The 24,847-nt window shown below is 39.7% G+C and overlaps 2 protein-coding genes across 2 annotated transcripts; both read left to right on the top strand.

Annotated features, from left to right (window-relative positions):
- Positions 1-4,547: 4,547 nt before the first annotated feature.
- On the top strand, positions 4,548-20,886 carry LOC141436808 (paramyosin, long form-like). The gene is made up of 16 exons (XM_074099873.1): positions 4,548-4,774; positions 4,846-4,902; positions 5,686-5,772; positions 6,874-7,040; positions 7,859-8,096; positions 8,739-8,858; positions 9,167-9,433; positions 10,120-10,366; positions 11,359-11,486; positions 13,762-13,874; positions 16,027-16,216; positions 16,978-17,112; positions 17,482-17,676; positions 18,526-18,621; positions 19,302-19,583; positions 20,230-20,886. The coding sequence occupies exons 1-16, from the start codon at positions 4,664-4,666 to the stop codon at positions 20,425-20,427; spliced, it is 2,631 nt and encodes an 876-aa protein (XP_073955974.1). The 5' UTR covers positions 4,548-4,663; the 3' UTR covers positions 20,428-20,886.
- LOC141436815 (paramyosin, short form-like) lies at positions 13,890-15,993 on the top strand. The gene has a single exon (XM_074099886.1). It carries the CDS (start codon positions 14,609-14,611, stop codon positions 15,488-15,490), a length of 882 nt encoding a protein of 293 aa, XP_073955987.1. The 5' UTR covers positions 13,890-14,608; the 3' UTR covers positions 15,491-15,993.
- Positions 20,887-24,847: the final 3,961 nt, after the last annotated feature.

Raw genomic sequence — 24,847 nt, 5'->3', positions numbered from 1 at the left:
ATAGATATCATTTAATAATATTGTAATTGTAATATTATAAATCTGTTAAAAAAAATATACCTCGTTGAGTTCTCTTGCCGGATTCTTCTCAACAGAGGCTTTCCCGAATCGGTGGTAGATTTTTTTTTGACATTCATAAGTGCTTGCCTAAATTGAATAAAGACTTTGACTTTGATTAAAAATGCGATTTTTAACAGAAACTTATGTTAACTGCGTGCAATGATAATCCTTCAGGCAACGACTGTACACAATTTGAAATAGAACATAATTTATGAGTTCACCTGATATCACTATGCTATTATAGAGTCTTGACATTTTCACTTGCATATTAATCGTGTACATGTATCATAAATACAGTCAGAAAATAGATGCTCAGATGATGGGACGTTTAGTCAGTCGTGGGCAAAAGCTTAGGTAGAATAAAGACAGCTCATTTGGTGACTGGTCTAATGACTTTGTCTAAGTTTTTACCCGAGTGCCCGAAGAAGGATTATGTTTTTCGAGCGCTATATGTAGCTGTACGAGGTGTCTGTACCCTCTGGACACACATGATTTGAATAGTAGATTGTACAACAAGAGCATAAAATTAACCGAGCCGTTCCTATGCACGAGCCTGTACGGCGAGGGCGGATAGACACGACAAGGGGGAAAATGGGTTAAATGCTAGAGTTTTAAACTCTTCTTTTCACTTCGATTGCGAGATGTTAATTTGTTAGAAATTTTTAGTTTTATTTATTTATTTGGATTGATTTTTTTGTATAAGAGGTGGAAAACGAGCATGCGGTCGCCCATGAACACCTGTCAACTCAACACGAGGAATTTCATTGATTTTCAGTTTTATATAAATTAATAGTAGATTATACAACAAGATTATTAAACGAGTCATTTTACCCGAGGCGTTCATATAGCCACCCAAGCTGGTACGGCGAGGGTGGATAGACACGTCGAGGGGAAAATGGGTTTACCTAATGCTCGAGTTTTATACTCCGCTTTTCACTTCGATTGTGAAGAAATTAAATAGCAACAGTGGAAACAATATTGTTCACATACTAGGTACCTTTTATTTTTCACGCATTGTTATATAATTATATTTTTTTATTATATTGGCTTATTTTGGTTTATTTGATTGATTTTTAGTTTTACAAGTAAAATAAAAGATAGAAACTTTTTTATTTGTGGCTGTTGACACCTTGGTCTTAAACGAAGATTCTACTTTATGCACTAGAGCATAAAAAGTTATTTTATGTCGCCTAGATCCAGCATAAACACGAACTTTACAAGCATGAGAAGTGAAAAAAATTTTTTATTGGCTGTTGACACCCTTGATTGCCTTGATCTTAGACGAAAATTTTACTTTAAGAAAGAAAGAAAGAAAGAAACATTTATTCGTGACAAACATAAGAACAATGGATAAAAAAATAAATAAAGAAAAATATAGTTTTATGTATGCCACGAAATGGTCCCAAATCAGCAATCTGCCGGTCTTGCGAACGGCGCTGGTCTTCCTTTGGGACCATCGGGGTCATCATACATTAAAAAAATACATCATAAAATACAGTGAGACCGATAAAATTTTCACTTAAAAAAATAAACTCAAAATGAAACTGTTACCTATATTGTATTTTGTTACCTATATTGTAGAGCCGAGCCAAGCCAACTCTGCAGAGAATAATATGGCAACACTGCAACTTTATGCACTAGAGCATAAAAAAAGTCATTTTTTGTTGCCTAGATCCAGCATAAATACGAAGTTTACGAGCATGAGGAGTGAAAAAATACTTTTTAACTTGCTCTACATTATTATGTTTGGTAAAGGGATAGTTTATGAGCCAGAGAGTGACATAGGCTACTCTTTTTATCCCGGAAAAATGCACAGTCCCCGAAGGAACAGCCCGCGATAGCCGATCTCCACGCGGGGGAAGCCGCGAGCAAAAACTAGTATAAATATATAGCCAGTTAAAGTTCCGGGGTCCCGCCCTGTGACACTTTTTAGCACGGCGTCACATCAGCGGCCCCCACTCCCGAACTAAGACACGCTTTATCTTTGTAATTTTCTCCACCCAATTGTCAGAGATTCCAGAATAACTGCTCGCAGTTCCAGAATCTCGGAATGCCCTACACTAGAGATGCACCGGTTACCCAGCTAGGATCCGGTACCCGGCGGTTTCGGCACTTTTTCAGGATCCGGCCGGATACCGGATAATGATGCCGGATAACGGGTAAGTAACAAAAAAAGAAAGCATCTGTTTACATAGGAAAATGTTTATTAAACTTTGTATTTAAATCAACTTCTAATTTTTTTTAAATAGTATTAAATGAAGTATTTATATCTCATTTATTAATCATTATTATAGTAACTAGTCATTGAGATCCATTTATTTAAGTATTAATTTTAAAAATGTTGAATGTCAAGTGAATCAATAATCAAACTTCAAATTCGGCAGATTGTGAAGTAAGAACACAAGTCACACTCTCTGCCTCACCCCGGCCGCTTAGCCCTTCCGAGCGGTGGATTTAAAGGCATTTTAAAGACGAGTAATTTTGCCGGTTACCCGACAAAACCAGGATCGGCCCATCTCTACCCTACGCTTAATACCTATATAGGTAGAGTCATTCATGATGACGCGTACCGTGGTTTTATTACAACGTCAATAATGTCTAATTGTGACAAAATCACGCGTCTTCATGGATGGCACTAGGTAGTAGGTATACACCTGACCTGAGCTGAGACAAGTATACTTAATCGTACTCTTACATCTCCCCCATATAAACGAAGTATTTCAGCAAACATGCTTTCCGCCAAGAATCTTCAAGCGTCAAAAATAACTCTATTTATAATTTGTTTTCAGCTATTCACTTTCTTGATAAATATAACATTTAGGGGCTGTTTCACCATCCATTGATTGTCTATTCGAACAAAACAAATAGAGACCAGCCAGTTAACACTAATCAATGGATGGTGAAACAGCCCCTTAATATTTAAAATAATTGCTTCCTGCTCGGCTCGCGATTAATATCATAGCACAGAAGTGCTTCAAAGTACAAGGAAATCTGGAGCAACGACTTGTATTTAACTAGGTGCTTAGTTATGTACCTACACTTGTAGATTTTACAGCAAGAGCATAAAACGAGCCATTTTACCCGAGACGTTCATATAGCCACCCGAGCCGGTACGGTCTAGGGGAAAATGGGTTTATTGCTCAAGTTTTACACTCTAATTTACACTTCGATTGCGGGGAGATGAAATAACAACAGTGGGAACAATTGTTCACTTACTGGTACTTTTTTTTCATGCAATGCAAATATATATATATTTAGTTTTATTGATTTATTTGATTGATTTTGAGTTATATATAAATTAAAAATTATTAAGTAAAATTAAGTAAACTTTTTTGTTTGTGGCTGTTTAACACCTGATTGCCTTGGTCTTAGACGAAGATTTTACTTTATGCACTAAAGCATAAAACATCATTTTATGTCGCTTAGATCCAGCATGAACACGAACTTTACGGGCATGAGAAGTGAAAAACTTATTTTTAGTAAGGAACGCCGTTAAATTTGCAGGTACCCACTTGAGACTACATACATTTTATTATATCTGTTGCCTTAAACCCTAAGCTTTTCTTTTTCGTTTCCCTTAAAGTACGGGTCACACGCACAAAACACACAAAACACTTAAAACAATAACCTAACCTAACCAATAAAAAGTTAGAAAACCCCCGACTTTGTCATTTCAAACATGTCTAAGATGGTTCTTAGAAGACCTGATTTCAAATAGAAAAACTGCATTCAAATCGGTCCACCCGTTTAAGAGCTACGGTGCCACAGACAGACACACATAGCGGTCAAGCTTATAACACCCCTCTTTTTGCGTCGGGGGTTTAAAAAAGAAATGGTTTTTGTTGTTGATGTCGTTCACTCTTTTTATGTTCCAAACGGGCCCCAAATTTGTTGGTGCCTCAAAGATACCGGCATGCTATAGGTAAGACATCTCTGATTCTATGATGATTCATAACAAATTCCTTCTCGAAAGAATCGGAGCTGAAAATTTAATCGTCTCTAAAGGCTCCATTCTAATCATGCCATAAATCCAGATTATGATCATCCGTCTATTTTAGACTCGATTGATGTTTGTAAACATATCAGGGAGAACAAATAAAGTTCTAAGTTCAATGCTAAGTTCTGAAGGTTGGTGGCATTTAGAGGGTGCCAGAGCCGCGGCTGGGAGCTGGATTGTTTACTGGCAGGCTGGCGCAGGCTCAGCCGCGACCTTGCACAACCGACGACTCTTAATGTTGTTTTGCTTTCCAAATGATCTATGTGCTACAACTGGCCAGAGGGATTCACTTTCAGCCGGAGAAAGCGATTCCTCTGAAGCTGCACGCCTCGAAACTGGGCTGAAAAGGGTTTCGCCAAAAACTTTTTGGTCAAAACAAATAGAAGAGAACTGCGGACGGGAAGGCGGGCGTGTCTATAAAAGGCCGAGAGGGGGGGGCGCGCGGGGGTGGTAACACGATCCGCGCGCTCCAGCCGGCCGGCCGCCTGGAGCAGGGGGGAGGCGCGCTCGCGCCGCGCGGCTGCCGCCCGCTCTCACTAGTCGAACGGTGCCCGACCGGTAACGTAGCGCCGACTGCCGAGTGCCGACCGATCCCGACCAGCGACAATGTCCGCCGTGGCGAAGACCTCCAAGTACACCTACCGCAGCAGCGGTGGGGGCACCACCGACGTCAACATCGAGTATAGCGCCGACCTGAGTGCTCTCTCCAGGCTGGAGGTACAGCCGATGCAACGACCAGTGCAGTGCTGTGACAGTGCCCGCGGATACTATAATGTTCTATTTTTCAGGACAAGATCCGTCTCCTCCATGATGATCTGGAATCCGAAAGGGAGCTGCGTCAGAGGGTAAGAGCGGTCGAAACGTGATCCGCGAACCAAAGCGGGCGCGCGCGCGTGGGCGGGTCGCCGCTATTAATACGCCGCCCTGGTTTGCCCGGTAGCCGGCGCCCCGCCCACCTAACGTCTACTAACGGATTGTGTGCTTTTTTAACTTAATTAGAACTTGAAGTGTGAAAAGTGTTATCTGAAGTGCTTTGACTTAGAAGTTTTTCAAAGTGGCCGGTGTTGCGCCGTCGTCATACCGCGTCACCGGATCAGTTTGCGAGGCTATTTCGGTATGCTGCAGTCGGAACCGCTCGCGTAACTCTGCGCTGCCGAACCGAGGATAAATATAGACGTAGCGAAAGCATTCTCACAAATCTCTACTCTTCGCTCGAGACAGTTTTGAAACTGGGCCAAATGATGCCTCGAGAATGCTACAATATTGAAATGTAAGAATAGACCTGGCGAAAATATCCGTCTTACTCAGCGGTACCTGCGCTGTAACAGGCCCTTATTGAAGGCCGTATTATGCGCGCTATTATATAATATTAAGCGATGTTTTTAAAGTGATTATTCTACATTTTTGACATTTTCCACTTTTTCGGTTTTACCTTATCTAACATAATTTAAATATTTTCATCAATTTTGAAAATAACTTCATTAACATCTCAAGCCGCTAATTTTATTTGCTACTCTCAATTCGCTTCTGTACCTATATCTTTTACTTTAAATATGTGTAGCTTCTAAATTTCATAGTTACTCTCAGAAATAGTGGTCACCACTTCAGTGTCTTCTTCTGTTCTGTAGATCGAGAGGGAGAAGGCAGATTTGAGCGTGCAAGTCATCCAATTGTCCGAAAGGCTGGAGGAAGCTGAAGGCGGAGCCGAGAGTCAGGTAAATATTCTGTTTATCAAAATAATGCACAGTTTGACAGTGACGTAAATATGTACTCTAGGAAAGAAGAATTAAAAAGAAGTAAAGAAAAGAAAAAGAAGTATATCTTAAAGAACCATAAAGTCAAGAAACCAAGAAGAATAAGAAACGGGACTTTGAAGATAATTTCTGAACAAAAACAAAAATAACATTATGAAGATGAATAAAGTTACATGGACGATTTTATCATTAACTGAAATGAATTACGATGTTTGAATAAAAAACTAAACTAAATAAATAAATACAGAAAGTATGAAAAGTCAAACAAGAAACAGCGACATCCATTACCAGTGAAGGATTAAAACGTGTAATATTAAAAAAAAACTTAAGAAACTGCGTTGGTATACCTACATTTAAAGTATGCTAACAATTTCGTTGAAAAACTTTTTCATGCACTGCGATATTAACTTGCATCTGCGAAATTTGAAATGCTCGGCGATGTTTTTATTTTTGTATTAAATATAGGCTGTCTTTGAAAATTTACGTATATTTACACAAATTTGATTGGTGTATGTGTTAAAATATTATATGTTTAAAACATACATAAATCAATTAAATAAAAAGGGTGTATTAAAAGTCTACTGGCTATTATTATGCTTTTTGGTTTTCATGTCAATAATTGAGAAAAAACCTAATCCGTCTGCATTTTACAGCTTCTCCTTGATATCATCTATGTTTAATAATGGTCAGAACCATCCTTACAATTACACTTAAGTAAATAAAGATTTCAGTGTATATGATTCAAGGTTATTCCTATAACTTGGTCATAAGTTTTTGTTTTTAAAATAGAAAAATTAACCGAATTCAAATGTAAATAACATTGTGATTGCAGAAAACAATTTTGTTACATTATAATAAAAATATCGACCAACACGTATTAAAAAAACAAAGTCGAACTGCTCACTCTTATTTTAAAGTTGCTAAAATTCCTATATTTCTCTCTTTCTAAATATTGGAATTATTAAAAATAAAATTGAAAACCGATTTGCATCATAATTGCACGCAGACTCTCACCCTGAAGAGTCCAGGGTAGTACTTTGACATGGGCCTTCAAATTTCCAGTTCGAGATCAACAGGAAACGCGATACTGAGCTGACCAAGCTCCGCAAACTATTGGAAGATGTCCACCTGGAGTCCGAGGAGACTGCTCATCTCCTCAAAAAGAAGCACCAGGAGATCGTCGTCGACTTCCAGGACCAAATCGACCAGCTTTCCAAAAGCAAAGCCAGGTAAAGATTTGTGTCAAAATAAAGAAAGAACCGCAGGTTGCATTTGTTTTTTAATCACAAACAAAGACAATGTTACGTCAATGATAGCGTTAGAGTGGCAAGATAATGAGAAAAAACGAAGCAGCCAATGGCCTTGCATTCAAATCAAAAAATTTGATTCCTGTCCAACACACCAATTGACGCTAACAATATTCTAAAGTATCAAGAAACACATGCAAATTCCTGTGTCCTAAAATGAACTGAATGCATTATGCTTCTAGCAAATTAGCTTACTTTGATGATAAATTTGCAGTAAGTGCTGCTAGCTTGATGCATTTAGTCTGCGCTTAAAAGTCAAATGTTTCCGATCATAATCATCATCCATATACTCGTAGGTACTGACCATTGTTAACAGCATGGTTTTATTTACCACTATACTTAGTCTAAGTTATGCTGTGCGAATTGCGAGCTGCGCGACTTTTTACATTCAAACATCATCCTTACTACCTTTTAACAAAATAAAGACACCAAGTATACCAACAATCGGACACAGACAGTCGCAGAAATCAAGTTCAAAAATCTCTGCCCAACAAGACATTCTATGTAATCGGGCTGAAATTTTTGAACCTTAGGACTTTTCAAACTATAAATTTTAGTACAAACGTTCAAACCCGACTGTCCGTGGTAATCGAAGGTTGACTGATATCACAAACAATGTCATCCTTCCATTAACACTTACTCATCCACGAAGAAATCTTGATGATATTCCTGATAATGCCTTAAAGTTGTTAGAAAATATAGTTTTAGGAATACACGACGTTTTATATCCTTGTCCGCAGGAGTGAGAAAGAGAAGTCCAAGTTCCAGGCCGAGGTCTACGAGCTTTTGGCCCAAGTGGAGAACATCAGCAAGGAGAAAGTCACAATCTCGAAGACATGTGAGAGGCTGGAAATTACCATTAGCGAGCTCCACATCAAGATTGAAGAGCTGAACCGCACTATTGTAGACATCACGTCGCACAAGCAGCGTTTGTCGCAGGAGAATGTTGAGCTCATCAAAGAAGTCCAGGACCTGAAGGTGTGTATAACATTTTTTTTTAATTTAAAACTGACCGGCGATTGACCTTTATCTCACCTGATGGTAGGGGCAGATGAGGCCGAAGATGTAATTTATTATTTCAGCAACAGTCTATTCACTCTAGCCTTGAATAGCCCTGAATTGTACTGCTCCGGAAAAACATACGTTAGAAGTGAATTTCACTCCTTAGCAGATATTATAGATGATAGACCAGAGCTAATTTAAAATTCTTAGTACAAATTAATGACCATCTAGCTAAATTACTCCTACAAGCTTTATCGGTTCCATGCAGCTGTTCTATGTAGGTTCTACTTTTCTTCTTAGATAGTCGAACTGAGCTTTATTGTCACGATATTCCTTAAAAACTACTTTCAATAAAAATTCCAAAAATATATTTCAATACCCCACTGAAATATTCAAAAGTCGACTTTACCTTACGAAATTCGAACTTGGACTCTGCCTTCCAACACTATGCCATTTAGGAGACATTTCTGCAGCGTGAAACATAAAACTGTGTTATCTATAATGTTATATTACAAGTCAATTGAAGTCTTGTTTTAGCCTTCTAATCGATTCAAATATGGTCAGTTAACAAAAATTACCAACGGCGAAAAACACTGTTTTTACATTATATTTTTTTAGGTGAACATCGAAAACGTCGTGTACCTGAAGAGCCAGCTGGTGAGCCAGCTCGAGGACTCTCGTCGCCGCCTGGAGGATGAAGACAGGAGGCGTTCTCTGCTGGAGGCGAGCCTTCACCAGGTCTGATATATGTTCCTTCAATATTCAGAATAGGTGCTAGCTAAGTTATGCGGATGCCAAAAGGCAGAATATGAACAGCATAGTCTATAACAGTTTTACTCGTAACGTCAAGCTTTTTTTTTTGGTAAAAACTACCTTCTATTTCCTCGTAATACCCAGTTATTAATACAATTGATCATATGTCACATGAAAATAATGTTGATCTTTAAAATCCAAAGCTATTGCCGTTGTCCAAATAAATTACTACTGAGCAATTTATTTTCTAAAAGAGTCACCGTCCAGCTATATCAACAATCTTCTCCATCCAGGTTGAGATCGACCTGGAATCCGTCCGCGTTCAATTCGAGGAAGAATCCGAAGCTCGTCTGGACCTGGAACGGCAGATCGTCAAGGTCAACGGCGAGATGCAGCACTGGAGGTCTAAATATGAGTCCGAGGCTTCCGCCCGCGCTGAGGAGATCGAAGAGATCCGCCGCAAATACTCCATCCGCATCCAGGAACAGGAGGAGCAGATCGAGACCCTCATTGTTAAGATCAACAACATCGAGAAGCAGAAGTCTCGTCTGCAGTCTGAGGTACATAAAAATAAATTATTAGCAAGTCGTTTCAAAGATCTGTTTACTGTTTCACTGCTTGTATGGAAACAGTTCAAGTGCTAGGTAGTACCAAAATGGACATCGAAAACTGGTCTGAAATATCGTAATTAGACAGAACAGGGGTATAATTCCAGACGCAGTTACTTTGTGATTTTATTTCTACGACGAAAAATTTCAAAATTATAAACTCAAACCCGTTTACTGGGGCTATAGGTAGTGCCACGAGAGATGAAGTGAATGATTACACACACAGCTATATGAAGAACTGATTGCATAAAAGGAGAACGAATGAAATGAATGAGTGAATGTCAAAATCCCGCTGTCATTACATGACATGTTTTGTGTGCGTGGCCTCAACTCTGGTGGCACTACCTACACAAATGTTGTTGCGTACATATTTTTGACCTTGACGCACAAATGTGAGTCAGTCTTCATCAGCTACAGAGCTCCTGCGAGCTTGAGTCTTCTATTGCCAAGATACTTTTAAGAAGCTAGTACCCACTGATTCCAGACACAGAAGCAGTGTAAAGTTTTTTATGTCCCACAAACACAGAGCTAATCCTGTGCAAAAATGTCGGAACCTCAGCATGAGTCCTTGCTGCTGATTGCTCACTAACCTGATCCAAGTTGACCAAGTTTCACTGTTCACTGTACCTTCCTCTCAGGTGGAAATCCTCATCATCGACCTCGAGAAGGCGAACGGAACTGCTCGGGAGCTGCAAAAGCGCACTGAGCAGCTGGAACGCGTCAACATTGAGATCAAGTCACGCCTGGAGGAGACGGTGCAGCTCTATGAAGTGTCTCAGCGCGATCTGCGCAACAAGCAGACGGAACTGCAGCGTGTGTCTCATGAGCTGGACAAGACGCGCGAGCAGAAGGACGGGCTAGCCCGCGAGAACAAGAAACTGAACGGTGAGGATAACAACGACTGTCAGAAACCAGACCGTATTGTCTAACGCTTTGACGTTCTATTATTTTAGATAAGTTTCTTGAGCGATATCATTAATTCCGCCTCTGTTTATTTTGTTCGAACAAACATAGATGACATCATAGACAGCATTTACATAAAATATCTAGAACTTATCACAGTAGTAATAACAGATCCTGAGGTTCTTTCTATGAGACTTACTTTCTTCCAGGCTACTGTGAAAGCGTTGGTAAGAACTGATATCGAACAGAAACCCCTTTTACCCAACAATACTACCTACCTAAGTTAATCCACTACAATCTTACACTTGGCATTCTTTCTCAAACTCACTTTCACGTGTGTAATCCGGATTACAAATTTCTTTCACTGCAACAAAACACTCAATAACATTCTTACTTTACTAGAGAGTACTTAACTTAGTGTCAAATATTATACACTTGTTAGGTAATATCACTGTTCCGAAAACAGAAACGCAAATGATCTAAAGTTTATACTGTCCTCTGAAACCCAAGTCTTAATTAGGTATTATTCAAAATTAATTAATTTTAAGAGTCATAAAAATATTAAAAAATCAACAAGTGGTTGGGTTGGGTCTGTGTCTGACAAAGATATATTTCAAAATAACAAATAAAGACAAAATAATATTGAAGTACCAAATATTTTTCCGTATGATTTTCGTGGGCATTTTTTTGATGACATGGTGGAAGATTCTGTTACAGTTTTCAGTAAGTTTATCTAGTAGAGGAACGTCTAAAAAATAATCGAAAAGACAATAAAATTTTACGGCCCGTTCATAAAAAATGAGACCACGCAAACGAGGTGGTTGAAACGCTCGAGGGTTAGAGGTTATGTCTATGAGATTCTTAGCAAGTTTCCATTAAAAAGGGGGGTTAGACGAAATACTTATGAGAGCCATAGTAATTGTCCATAAGAAAGGGGGTTAGACGAGATGCTGATAAGATCCATCCCCCCACAGATGACTTGCACGACGCCCGCGGTAACCTGACCGAGTTGACTCGCCGTCTCCACGAGCTCGAAATCGAGCTGCGCCGTCTCGAGAACGAGCGTGAGGAACTCACCGCCGCCTACAAGGAGGCTGAAGCTGTAAGTACCCATCTATACTTTGACAAGTTTGTACGTGACAGTCGGTAGAACCCCCTCGCAGGGAGCCACTGCCGCTTTTTTTCAAGATTCTTTTTGATATTTAAGTGTGGCAAATGCTGACCGCAATAGCGCTGAGTGTCACATACGAACTTGCCAGGGGACGTCATGTGATTCGATGAATATAAGGATTAGATTTGAAGAAAATTGGGTATTCTTTTGGAGATTCAGAGAGATGTGAAGATTCTTAGATAAAAAAAGTCCGTCAGTTAGATAATCAGAAAATATTCGACATTTATTTCTTATTTTGTCTATTTTGCTAAAAATGACAAAAATGAAGCGCGTCAAGATTCACGAGCCCGTGACGTCAATCCTTAGTAAAAATGTACACGGAACTTTAATCGACTATCCATACTATAATATTATAAATGCGAGAGTGTGTGTGTTTGTGTGTATGTTTGTCCGTCTTTCACGCCGTAAGGGAGCGACGGATCAACGTAATTTTTGGCATAGAGATAGTTTATGGGCCAGAGAGTGAGATAGGCTACAGACCTTCCACGTTAGCTATTATATTTTGGCAGCCGCTCAGCAACAAATTGCTAAATCATTTAACGCTGCCAGATTTCCTATCTTGTTCTTTTATTAGAATATTTTTATACTCTTTAGTATATACAAAGCAGCTAGTATTGATTGGTATAATATTACCTGACAATATTGTATGTTCATAAAAAAAAAATACTATAGTTTTTATTAGGGTTTCGTACATAAACGAAGCCCTATTGTTGTCAGGCGCAGTCGCAGCCTGAAATTTTGGAGGGGGGTCACTAAAAATAATACCTACACCGTGGCAAAGCAGGCAAAAGATTGCTTTTTTATTTTGTAAATTTTTAGAAGGTTTTTCAAATTCACGTGTACGATTTTGGGGGGTCATGTCCCCCGTGACCCCCCCCCCCCTTTGGTTCGCGCCTGTTGTTATCGCTCTCATGTCCGTCCGTCTGTTACAGCGTTTTACAGCCAAACCGTTAAGTTTCGATCAAAGCTCCAGTATTAAAATTTTCACAGCATAAGCATCGGTACTATGGTCTAAATATACTTTTAAATGTTTTTACGGGTGGCTCCCATACAGCTAAAGGAGGAAGCAAGCAAAAATGTTTGACCTCACCCCAGCGAAAGGAGTATCATTGTACAGAACTCATTGAGTAGATAAAATATGCGAAAACAGGAGAATGAGAAGCAACCAAACTCAGTTTTCTTACAAAAATTTCTACCGTTTTTCCATCTTCTAATTGACTTACAAACCTTAAATTTTGGCGATTGTACCAACCTCTTAAATCAGTTTTTTTTAATTCCTTCTTTTTTCTATTACAACAAACTTAAATTGGCTGTCAAACGCTTAACACGGAACTGCCATTCGGACGGCTTATTGAGAGGTGTATGGCACTCTCAGTGCGCGATTCCGACTCGCACTTAGCCGCTATATCGCCGATTTTTACTATTGTGTTGTACCCGCGTATTAACTGGTTGAATATTTCATTTTTTTCCAAATTTACTTTTTGTCCAAATTTCCGCAACTAGTATCAATCATGGTACTCATAATTTCACTTCTAAGCTTTAATTCAATAGTGCATAGTGTCATGGCCATCTTCTGCAATTGGCATGAATTTCGTCTGCGTTATGAAATAACGAAGGTAAAAAAGTAATTATTTTCGGTTCTTAGTTAGACGGCACATTAATTTCATATTCCACATTATCACTGACTTATAAAAAAGTTCGCAAAGCAAGAATCAGAAAATTACAACTTCACATACAGATATAACTGACCCAGTAATTACTGATGACATTAAGTCCATTAAATACGAATACAATCTTGTTTCATCGAAAGCTTTTAGCATTCGCAAAAAATAAATAAAGCCCATGCCCTAGAAGATAGTGTTAGAATGAAAAGGAGGTTAAACTGCAACCTTGCACGGACCTTCGTTACCTTACAATTTTATTTTACTAACAATCAACCCTCCTACTCGTATTTACAAGGTAAACACGTCGTTGAGAGACGTCACTGGCATCGACCCCAAAACGCAGGCCGCATTACCCCTGTGAATGGCTAACCCAACTCTTTGCGCGAGATAACCGCCAGCTCTAGAGTCCCGAGCCTAGTGCCTAGTACGGGCATCATAAAATAGAATCTACCTAAAATATATTCTAAAATCAAAGCTCAAGCGTCATCATTCATAGAAATAGTCAAGGTCCTTACCCATAATCATCTTTTGTTTTTCATCAGGGCCGCAAAGCTGAGGAGCAGCGTGCCCAAAGGCTGGCCTCCGAATTTGGCCAGTTCCGCCATGAAGCTGAACGCCGTCTGCAAGAGAAGGACGAGGAGATCGAGTCCATCCGGTAAGTGCTGGACAGAAAGGGATGGTGATAAAAGTTAGTTATGACGTATGAGGGACAGCATGGTAAGATATCGTTTGAGTAAAACATGATGGGCCAGTCTATAAAGATGAACATCTTGAAAAACTTGTAGATAATCAAAGTAAATACACACCCTTCATGCACGACTTGGTGCATGATGTTTACACGGAATACACAAGACAAGCCACTCCGCCCCTCAAGAGCCAACTCGGAACTAAGTGTTTCGTCTCTCAGCACTCTCCCCTCCCCCTCGCAGTGAGTGACGCCTGTCACCCTAACACGCGGCTGACAAACCTCAACAATAATCCATGACACACATATGACTGGATCACCGCCAATATATAATAAATTACACTCAAATTGGAGCAATACAATACACGAATTTACACAATACTCCGTTCCAAGAAACATACATCCATAATGCAATCAGATTTGACTGGAACAACATATGAGTGGCATGTTTCCGGAGCAACTCCAAAAGCGTCACACCTGAATTTATCTTCAATTATTGGCACGGATACCATTTATATTTAACTTGCTGTCCCATTGGTGACTAATTTAGGTGTTCATATTAGAATTTTGGCACACTGTTACTAGTTAAAATGTACAAAAGACGTGGTCGCGTTTATAGCGGACCTAATTAATCGACCTCGGCCTCTGGCGACGCTCGCTTGCCGATAATTCAATCGAAACGTTAATCTCGCGATCGGTCAATAATGCCACCGGTCAAAGTGCCTACTTACAAATGGAACCGTCCACCCACCGCCGTCTACGAAGACAATTACGGCTACGGGATCAACTTCTACCAGCCCATGATAGATTATATATCTGCTAAGGAGCATGGCTCCACTGCTAAGCCTCCTCACTTGCCGTGGAACAACGAGAGAGGTTTAGAAAAGTACCGATTCGACAAACCTGTCAACGCGTACTCTCAGGATGACTTATCCCGAATCACGCATGATATTTCAGAACAAGCTAAACGCGATCTCAACAAATTTGAAGTACGGAAACGTGCGCCAGTCACGATGGTAGCAGCAGCTGCAGCAATGAACGTGACAAAACACGTCGGTGCTGAAAGTGTTAATGTGAAAGCGAGAAAGATAAAAGTGAACAGAGAAAAGATTAAGGCGGAACGTCAGAAGAAGAGGATGGATGAAATCGAGAAAGAGCTCGAGCTTTACGAGAAACAAGTTAATGTTGGTGCTGAATTGAAAGGCAAAGCGATGATGTATCGTGGTAAATCTGCAAAGGCCATTGCTCAAACTCTACTAGACGAGAGTAGGAGGAATGTGGATCAAGCGCATGTTAGAAAAATGGATACTCAGGCGCGAAAGGACCAAATTGATCGTAGTCTTGCTAGAGTTTCTAGAAACATTATGTCCGAGAGTCATGCTGCTAGTAGTTCTCAGAAGCGAGTCACTGAGTGTGAGGAGACGGTAAGGACTTACCGCGAGATGTCTCCCAGGACTTGCGTTGTGAGGATCAAAGAGGAGATGCCTATTATAGACGATTCGTATCTGCGACCGTTGGGTGAATTAAAGGAAACGTTAAAGCAGTTTGAGCACTTGAATACGAGTATCATGATTGACACGAGGTGATTTATTTTAGTATTACTTCATGGACACAATATTTATTCATGCATACGGAACACTTGTTTACTGTGTAACTGTAAACTATACATTTAGATGTAATTAGACAAATTTAAAAGCCTTAAACACAGAACTATCTCATATAGGTACAATTAAATTTCCTTTTTTTTTTGTTAATCTACATACTTTGCTGAGTTTTTTATGCCTTCTAAAAGAGCAATAGAATTAAATTTACTTGAGTTTCCGTGATTGTGGATGTGCATTGAACCAATTTGACTTGTAGGCCATTACAAAACCTTATCATTGTGGCATTTCATTAATCAAGCATTGTTATCATCATCATCATCATCGTCTCAAACTATAGACGACCCACCACAGAACAAAGGTCTCTCAGAAGTAAATTAAATTTGCATGATGGAGTGTTTACATTTTTATGTATTTCAGTTACTAGTAGAATTGTAGGATAAAATTGCGACTGTGTATAAACTACTTCCTCTGATGTTTCATTTGGCACAGACTAAAAGTATTATTCTTTTTATTTCCAGCAAGCAGACCAGCATTGAAATTGAACAGCTGAACGCTCGCGTTGTCGAGGCCGAGACGAAGTTGAAGACCGAGGTCACTCGCATCAAGAAGAAGCTGCAGATCCAGATCACTGAGCTGGAGCTCAGCCTGGATGTCGCCAACAAGACCAACATCGATCTGCAGAAGACCATCAAGAAACAGTCGCTGCAGGTAAGAGGATCAAAATTCACTTTCCTTTTTTAGTCATCATCCTCATTACCTCCACAATAAATATTGAGCAGAGTTTTTAGTTATGAGAACTAATGATGGTACCGATGCTAAATCTGGTCTTATCAAAGTTTTTACGGCTTGTCAATCCGACATAGTGACACCATGGGTATTATTCTTAAGCTGTAACAAAGAAAAAAACTCTTCTAATTTGCTATCCTCTGACAAATTCGTCGTCAGTTGAGGTAGCAAACCTTCATGACTTCGGGGCTTTCTCAGTGTTGTCCACCTTTCACACGGCAGTGCGGCAGTCTGGAATTAAGTAGCAGTTAGCAATAGATAACGCTGCTGATCTCTCAAAAATCTTTAAGAACAAGATCAAGATAAACGATTTTTAGTCCTGAAAACCAGAACTAGTTTTGTTATTAAATTCGATGTTTATTTTCTTTTGAAATAAATAAATAAATAATTGATTGAGATAGCAGAGTAACGTCACAGATTCCTATTGCTATACAAGATCCAGTCACCAGCACCAAATATCTGACACAGCAAAGCGTGCATAAATACTCATACGACTCTATTTCAAGGGCCATAGGTGTATTGTCAGATATTTTCGCATGCTCAGCTGTGAAAGATATTAGGTAATGCAGGTGACTGTACAACGCTTCGTAGCACACTGAATGGTGGTATTATTCATTGACAACATTCCTTCCCAAAATAACGAGTTTTTTTGGAAAATACTGACGCTCTGCCTTCTTCCACAGTTGACTGAGATCCAGACCCACTACGATGAGGTCCAGAGGCAGTTGCAGGTGACGCTCGACCAGTACGGCGTCGCGCAGCGCAGGATACAGTCCCTCACCGGAGAGGTTGAGGAGATCCGCGGCAACTACGAACAGGTAAGTAATAAAATACCCTCGTTCGGACAGTCGAGTAAAATGGGAAAACACATTAGCCTTTACTATTATCATTAAATACCAAAAAATACATTGTCCTTTTCATAAACTTTTATTAAAAAAAACGTTAAATACGACATACTTCTAAATCTACTTCACTATTAGCCCTTGGGACTTATCTTCACTCGTTTCGTTCGGCGTTACGGCTTGAAGGCCATCAACAAAGTTTGGCCAGAAACTATTGCAGCGACAGGAGTGCCTACTGATGCATTATCTAAGCCATATGCAAGGGCATCGATGTCGACTATCCTACTCCGCAACTTTGTCTCTCGAGGTTGATTCTGTATTTCACATTTCATCTGTATCCCTCAGGCCCTCCGCGCTAAGCGCAGCGTCGAGCAATCCTACGAGGAAGCCACGACCCGCATCAACGAGCTCACCGTCATCAACGTAAACCTGTCCAGCAGCAAGGCCAAGATCGAGCAGGAACTGGCCGCCGTCGCCTCTGATTACGACGAGATCACCCGCGAACTGCGTGTCGCCGATGAGAGATACCAGCGCGTCCAGGTGAGTGAGATCTTCGTTCTTAACTACCATTATGTATGAATAAATGATGGCTTTTCTTTAATCTCAATTCAGTTCAATTCTTGAAAGTATGGCTCCGTCGATACTATCGATGATTACCCCAATGTTGAGGTTGAAAAAGACTGTCGCTTAGCCATTGTTTGGTAGCTTCAGTGTGCGATACTCGGATGAGAACGTAAAAAAGGCAATTTTTTTAATCTTATTAATGAGAGTTTCTTGACAGGTGAAATATCTTGAACATGAAACTACCGTGAGATTCACTCATATTAAATATAATGACCCGGATAACTCACGTCTTAAATCGCGAAGATCGCTTAGGTGAAATATCGCTAGATGGCGTTGGTATTGATGTTGGACCTGTAACGTCCTTGCTGGCGATTGGCTCATTTAATTATTGACCAATCATAAACGAGATGCAAATGTCAAAGTGTCAAACGAACCTCACGATACTAGAGCCAACTAAATAGCTTGTCACAGTAACCCTCATTGCTGCGATATGGTTTTAATTCTAGCAATAATTCCTGAGACAGCGTGTTGAATTCCACATTAATTGCATACACAGTTGAACCATACATTAATTGCTAAAATAGGGTCTGCAATAATTAATAGGGTACTTACTTGTGTATTTGGTAAACTCGTCGTTTCATGTAAAAATGCGCAATGATCTGTTCGATTCCCAGCGCCAGTATTATTTTCCATCGATCTCGATCCTTGTTTTAAAAAATAAGCATGGAAACAACAACGTATCTTTGTTCTCTGATTAACGGTTCCTGTATTCGGAGACAAATTTACTGAAACAGAGTCTTTGAATATATTTTCCTCTCTTTCTAGACTGAGCTGAAGCACACCGTGGAGATCCTGCACGAGGAGCAGGAGAGGATCGTCAAGATCGAGGCCGTCAAGAAGTCACTCGAAATCGAAGTCAAGGTAAAGTCGCAAACGCCTACGGCAGTTATGAGCAATATTCCCTCAAAATCCGTACCAATGAATGCAAGGAGCCAGTGACTTGTTCCGCTAATACCTACCTTAAAGTTATGTTTAATGTTTACATTGTTGTTGTTTAATGTGTACTATTAAAGTAATAGGAGTGTAACCTAAATCATACATACCTATGAACGAAATCTGCGCTACAGCAGCGCGGCTCTGGTTTATAAATAAATACCTATTTAATATCAAGTTTAACTCACGATCTTCAATTGGCTTTGTCAATTTGGATACAAAAGATATTATTCAGATAGTTATAAGGCTAATTTAGAATTACACTAAGGGGATGTTTCACCACCCATTGATTAATTTTATTTGACGGATAAATTTGATGCCGTCTCCGTCTATTCGAACAAAATACGCAGAGACGGCATCACATTTATCCGTGAAAAAAATTTGATTAATGGATGGTGAAGCAGGGGTAAGTCTCTTGCCTGCATTTTTTCTAGTCTCGTGTGTTGTAAGAATTATTAATTTCAGAGATTAAAATAAAATCAGAAAAGATAGCTTTAAATTTTGCACTGGTCCATGTAAAAAGAATATTAGGGATATAACCGCTGAAATCCAAGAATAAAAATCTCATGCTTAATCATCTTTAACTAGCTACTCTTCATGATTTCCAGAACATGTCTGTCCGCCTGGAGGAAGTTGAAGCCAACGCCATCGTGGGTGGCAAGCGCATCATCAGCAAACTGGAAGCTCGCATGAAGGATATGGAGCTGGAGATTGATGAGGAGAAGAGGAGGCACGCAGAGACCATCAAGATCCTGCGTAAGAAGGAACGCCAGCTTAAGGAGGTCATCATTCAGTGCGAAGAGGACCAGAAGAACATCCAACTGCTACAGGACTCTTTGGAAAAGACCACCCAGAAGGTCAACATCTACAAGAGGCAGTTGACGGAACAGGTACGCAAAATCAATTATCAGTTCCAAGCATTGCTCGCCCAACGTATTGGGATCACAATCTAGCGCGGAAATGCAGCCAGCCTTACGGGCACTCTTCCGCAGGGACGAGACTTGGGCCAATTGTATTTATAGTAATGTTATATTTAGAATAGCTTTTAGTTCAATTGTATCTTTTAGTAAAAGGTTGCCTTAATATGTGTATTATAGAATGAATCAAGAGCCAAAATGCTCGTGAAACTTACAGGCATTGGAAATGGTTCCAATGTGAAAGACATCTTTTCGGCAGCTATCCTTTCCGGACACCGAATTCTTGAATCATGGATGTTCTTTATGGACCTTTGTCTTATTTACGTTTTTGGAACTAAAATAAATTAGTGAGAACTCAAGGTTTAGGAACTCATAGTACCTACACCTTTGTTTATCTGATCGCTATTTATTTAGCAGGATTTTAAGCCGTTGATTTTTTTTTAATAGATGTCATTCTATGAAGCCCTACTAGACCCAAGAATCCAATGAAAGATCCATTAGGTACAAGTTATCTATTCAAATGATGCCATTTCCTAAAATTCTAGTAGAGTCATAAACTGAATAACTATAATAAAGTCTAACTGTGCCCATGAAAATTATTTTTTAAAACCATTTGCAGGAGGGCATGTCCCAGCAGTCCGTGACGCGGGTACGACGATTCCAGCGCGAGCTGGAGGCAGCCGAAGACCGCGCCGACGTCGCCGAGAGCAACCTCACTCTCATCCGCGCCAAGCACCGCACCTTCGTCACCACCTCCACCGTTCCCGGCTCCCAGGTCTACCTGGTCCAGGAATCCCGCGCCCTCAGCTCAGAGTGAAGCGCTCGCGCACAGCGCTCCGGTCGGGTTAAGCCTAGTCGTTCGTTAAGTGATGTCTCGTAAGAACAAGAGATGGCGCTGGCGCGTGTCGCATCAACGCCATCTCTTGCCTGCCGCCGGGACGCGCGCTCCGCGCATGTGCTCGCCCTAACGTGTCTCAGTACATCAGCCAAACGTTGACCGCGCGTCCCCCATTTTTAAATTTTGCTAAATAATACCAAATAAAGGAACCAAATTTCAATATTAAGCTTTTTTTCACTATTTTTCTAATGTAAGGACACCTGCGCTAAAACATTACGCACTCGCGGTGCAGTAGTTTAAAAATAAATGAATTATTTTATATTATTATTTATTAATGGTGCAATGCATACTGTACGTTTGTAACTGTAACTTGTAATAATTAAAAATAAACGCTATTTATGTTATAGAAACAAAAAAAGCAATAAAAGTTCAAAACGGCTTGGATTTTTATTTATTTTTTGGGTTACTTGTCGTTTTTATTTAAAAACAATAGAAGTAAGCTCAGACAGATTAAATATAACATTATAGCAAATGGTATGTTTTCCTTGCATTTAATTAGGAAAGTAGTTAGTGATTACATCCTTCCTCATCCTTTCATGCCACAACCTTCGTGATCACTACTAGTTATTTAGAGATTGTTTCCTACCTATTCGGTTCTACCAAAATAAATTTACAAAAGCTCAATTGATCAATGCGAATGATTGCGATGGTCTCATTATCTTCTACGCTCTTTTGCGTTTTCTTTTTAGTTCTGCGATCTGGACGGTAACAATTGGAGAAACGACTATTTAATCATATTATTTTAATTTCACAATCATACTTTAGTCGAATTTGTTTCTTCACCATATCGACGTTCTTTAATTTGAATGACCATAGTGAACTGTGATTTACGTCACTTGTTTTCCAATTCAGTACTACTTTATCTTCATTCTATCAATTTTCTATAAAATCAGTCTCTACACCGAAAGTGGCTAAAGACATCTTTGGTATAAAATAATTAATGACATAACACTAAGAATCATTTAATTTTTCGGCGCAACAAATTTTTTTAATTTAAAGTAAAACTTATGATGCAAAATTTAATTTTTTTTATTAGTCTTTAAAAAAACTTAAATGTGGGAAGCTAAATCACTTAATGCAGCATCACTTTCCTAGGCATACTTATCGTAATGTTACCTTTCATGAATTGGCTAAGACATCCGCCATATCGTTCACTCACCGTTTAACGATTTGCCTTGTGACGTTTAGGCAAATCATGAAAGTCGTAGGCATATCTTGAAACGACGCCATTTCATGATTTGGCCACTAGGCTCGGTTCTGACACTTCTTGACATAGAAGTTTTATCATTTTAAGTCGTTGGGATTAAGCAATGATAAGGCTTCTCATTCACAGAGCAAACAGCTATTACCTTAATCCACATCTGAAAACTATAGTTGGTAAGTGATTTTAGACTATTTTATCTATATACAAAAACGTACAATTCATATCTAAGCAAAAGTATTACGAATATCTATAGATTTGGGTGAAATTAGTCATTCCATTGACCTTTATCGTGTATTAAAAATGCATTGTTTGTAAAATATCATTGCAATTCGATGTTTGGTATATAGAAACATCATTTTCTTAAATTTATAAACTTAATTTATAAATTCTAATGAGTAAAATTGCCTTAAACTAAATTTCATTTTTCCTGTGCTAAAGGATAGAAGAAACTAGTATGTGTCATTAGTAAAGGAAGATCGTATAAAAGAAGAAGTAAATACTAGCAATTGCCCGCTTTGCGCCCCTCGGGAACTGTGCATTTTTCCGGGCTAAAAGTAGCCTATGTCACTCTCGGGCCCATAAACTATCTCTATTCAAAAATCACGTCGATCCGTCGCTCCGTTACGGCGTGAAACACGGACAAACATACAAACACACTTTCGCATTTATAATATTAGTATAGTATATGGATATATTATTTATACGTAACGAAAAAGAAGTTATTTAGGGATTTTTATTAGCATACTTTCTGGCAGGCGCTATCTATTTCGTTATTTGCGCAGAGGAGTTTTCAAACTGGCCGCTTTACCCACGTTGAATGGCGATAGACAATCTTTGCACCAGGGTACGAAACCCGCGCCGGGCGTGAGACCCCCTTCCCGTAATTCGGACGTCCCACTTCCCGAATGTAAACAATAGCCGAATAATCTCCCCGTTTTTTTGACCGCAAAATCCACCGCGGATTGCCGCGGAGTGTTCAGCTGAGGTGCAAGGCGGGCGAAAGTACGACGCACGTAACGTCCGACAGCAAACACTTCCCGTTCTGCCATGGCACTAAAGTTAAGCCATCTGGCCTTTTGCTGTCGGTTCGACAGAGGACCGCAGGCTCCAGAACGCAGAGAATGTTGGCGGATATTAAAGCCCTCTTCAGTATGTCAAAGAGAGCATAGCGGGCGCGGAAATTTTCCTGAACACCGACAAGAACTCAACGCGTGAAATGGCCAGGGTGCGGGGTACCGGTGGCTAGGTATAACAACTTTAGATATATTATTGGTCGATAAACGTTCAGTGGTGGTATAATGAATTATTGCGTTATAATCTGGAATACGTAAATACTATTATTATTAATAATGTGTTGTGCCAAAAAGTAGGTTAGGTTAGAACTGCGACCCTATCAAGAAACGAAACTGCCTGAAAACTAGGATAGGTTAGAATTGCAACTCCAACGATTTCATAGAGAAAAATAAATTTTATCTACACATTATACTAATAAATACATAATACTTATAGCATAATATTGTGAAATTATGTGTTATTTGTTATACCGACCATCTTAAGTCCTGATGGCCATTTGCTTCCACCATGGAGCCGCAGATGCACTTATGAGGCACACAAACATCGCAGCCAGGCGGAGAGCTACTGCCACCCACAATGAGCCGTTGTCCAGAAGTATTCCCAAATGAGGAGCAAGCAAAGCCCATAACCACGCTCCCGCTTTGATTTTTGATACAGACTTCAGCCCGGCTAAATCCACTCTAGTGGCACACCCACCCACAAGTGCCAGAGCGTCTCTAGCCCCCACGACATCCAAACTCGTTATATCAGCGGAGCCCGAGGCAGCGACGCTATTAGGTGTCGAGCCGTCCACCTCGCCAGTGCACCATGCACAGACGGAATGGTAACCCCATCTTCATGAGAATTTTTAATTTTAAGAGACAAGGCCACTATAATAACTCCATGTACTGATGTGAGGAAGACTGGCGAACCCACATTCTCCACACGCCGCAAACTGAGACCAAACTTGAACATTGGACTTGGTTGAATTTAGTAGTGACGGGCAGGCTTCCTCCAGGTCGCATTCTGTCCTTAAGACTATCGAGTCCAAAGTATATGAGGCCGGTGTGTGGGGGGCGTTCGCGTGTTAATGTCAGATGACTCGGTAGCACCTCCGGTCTTGAGACGCTTGTGTTCTTGCGTACGAAGCATCCTCCNACGAAGATTTACGTGTAGGTAATCATGGGTCATCAACTTTAATATCTGGTTGTATTGTATATTTTTCCAAAATGTTCTATTTGAAGTGAGTATTATGAACAGTTTCACTAATTGACTGTAATTCCGTTAGCCTTCCGTTTTAAATTGGACTTTTATGACTGTGAAAAAAGAAAAATGGCGTAGTTTGAACCATTAGAGCTGGCAATTGAAATCATATAAATGCCCATGGGAATTTTTAAATTAACATCATGTTACATTTACGGGCATAATAAAAAATAATCTATCTAAAGTTTCCCTTCAGTGCTGGAAAGATATATCATACTTATATTAACTTAATCAATATGCCTTACGGTGTCTAAGACATGACGACCGATGGCCAAGTGGTTAGAGAGAACCTGGACTACGAAGCTTAGGTCCCAGGGTTCGATTCCCGCCGGGCAGATATGTATGAACTAATACGAATGTTTTTCTCGGTCTTGATGTTTATATTAAGATGTATTTATCTATTCGTCGCTCGCAGGCAAAAGTACTAAAGCGACACTTTGGCTAAAATGAGTTATGCATATCACCAGAATCAGCAAATTTTCTGCATCGAACTGTCTAGGTTTCAAAGCGATTGGAGCAAAAATTAACTTTTTTTTGGCGCTTTAGTCTTTCAAAAAACGCTTAAATTGGGAAGCAAAACTTAATGCAGCATCACTTTCATTATTTTCATTTAGTACTGTTACCTTTTTTGCCATTTTTCGATTAACTGTCGTTCAGTCTTTGCCATTTTTCTTAGTTTGCAAATGTTGGACGTTTAGTATTTTGTGCAAAAAAAAAGAAATACCTTTGTCACTTCAGTAATTATGCCCTCCCCCGAGTTGAAGTTTATACACCTTTAGATCGTTTGGTGTATTGATAAGAATTCATTTATAAGAATTT

This window comes from Choristoneura fumiferana, chromosome Z, assembly GCF_025370935.1.
Source record: "Choristoneura fumiferana chromosome Z, NRCan_CFum_1, whole genome shotgun sequence".
NCBI lineage: Eukaryota > Metazoa > Arthropoda > Insecta > Lepidoptera > Tortricidae > Choristoneura > Choristoneura fumiferana.
Note: the sequence above shows the minus strand (reverse complement) of the source record. Positions and strands in the feature narration are given on the sequence as shown.

Excerpts from the sequence above, each read along its gene's own strand:
- LOC141436808 (XM_074099873.1), top strand. The coding sequence starts at position 4,664 with ATGTCCGCCGTGGCGAAGACCTCCAAGTACACCTACCGCAGCAGCGGT. Across the intron at positions 11,487-13,761 it reads CCTACAAGGAGGCTGAAGCT|GGCCGCAAAGCTGAGGAGCA; the intron begins GTAAGTACCCAT and ends GTTTTTCATCAG. Across the intron at positions 17,677-18,525 it reads AGAGATACCAGCGCGTCCAG|ACTGAGCTGAAGCACACCGT; the intron begins GTGAGTGAGATC and ends CTCTCTTTCTAG.
- LOC141436815 (XM_074099886.1), top strand. The coding sequence starts at position 14,609 with ATGCCACCGGTCAAAGTGCCTACTTACAAATGGAACCGTCCACCCACC.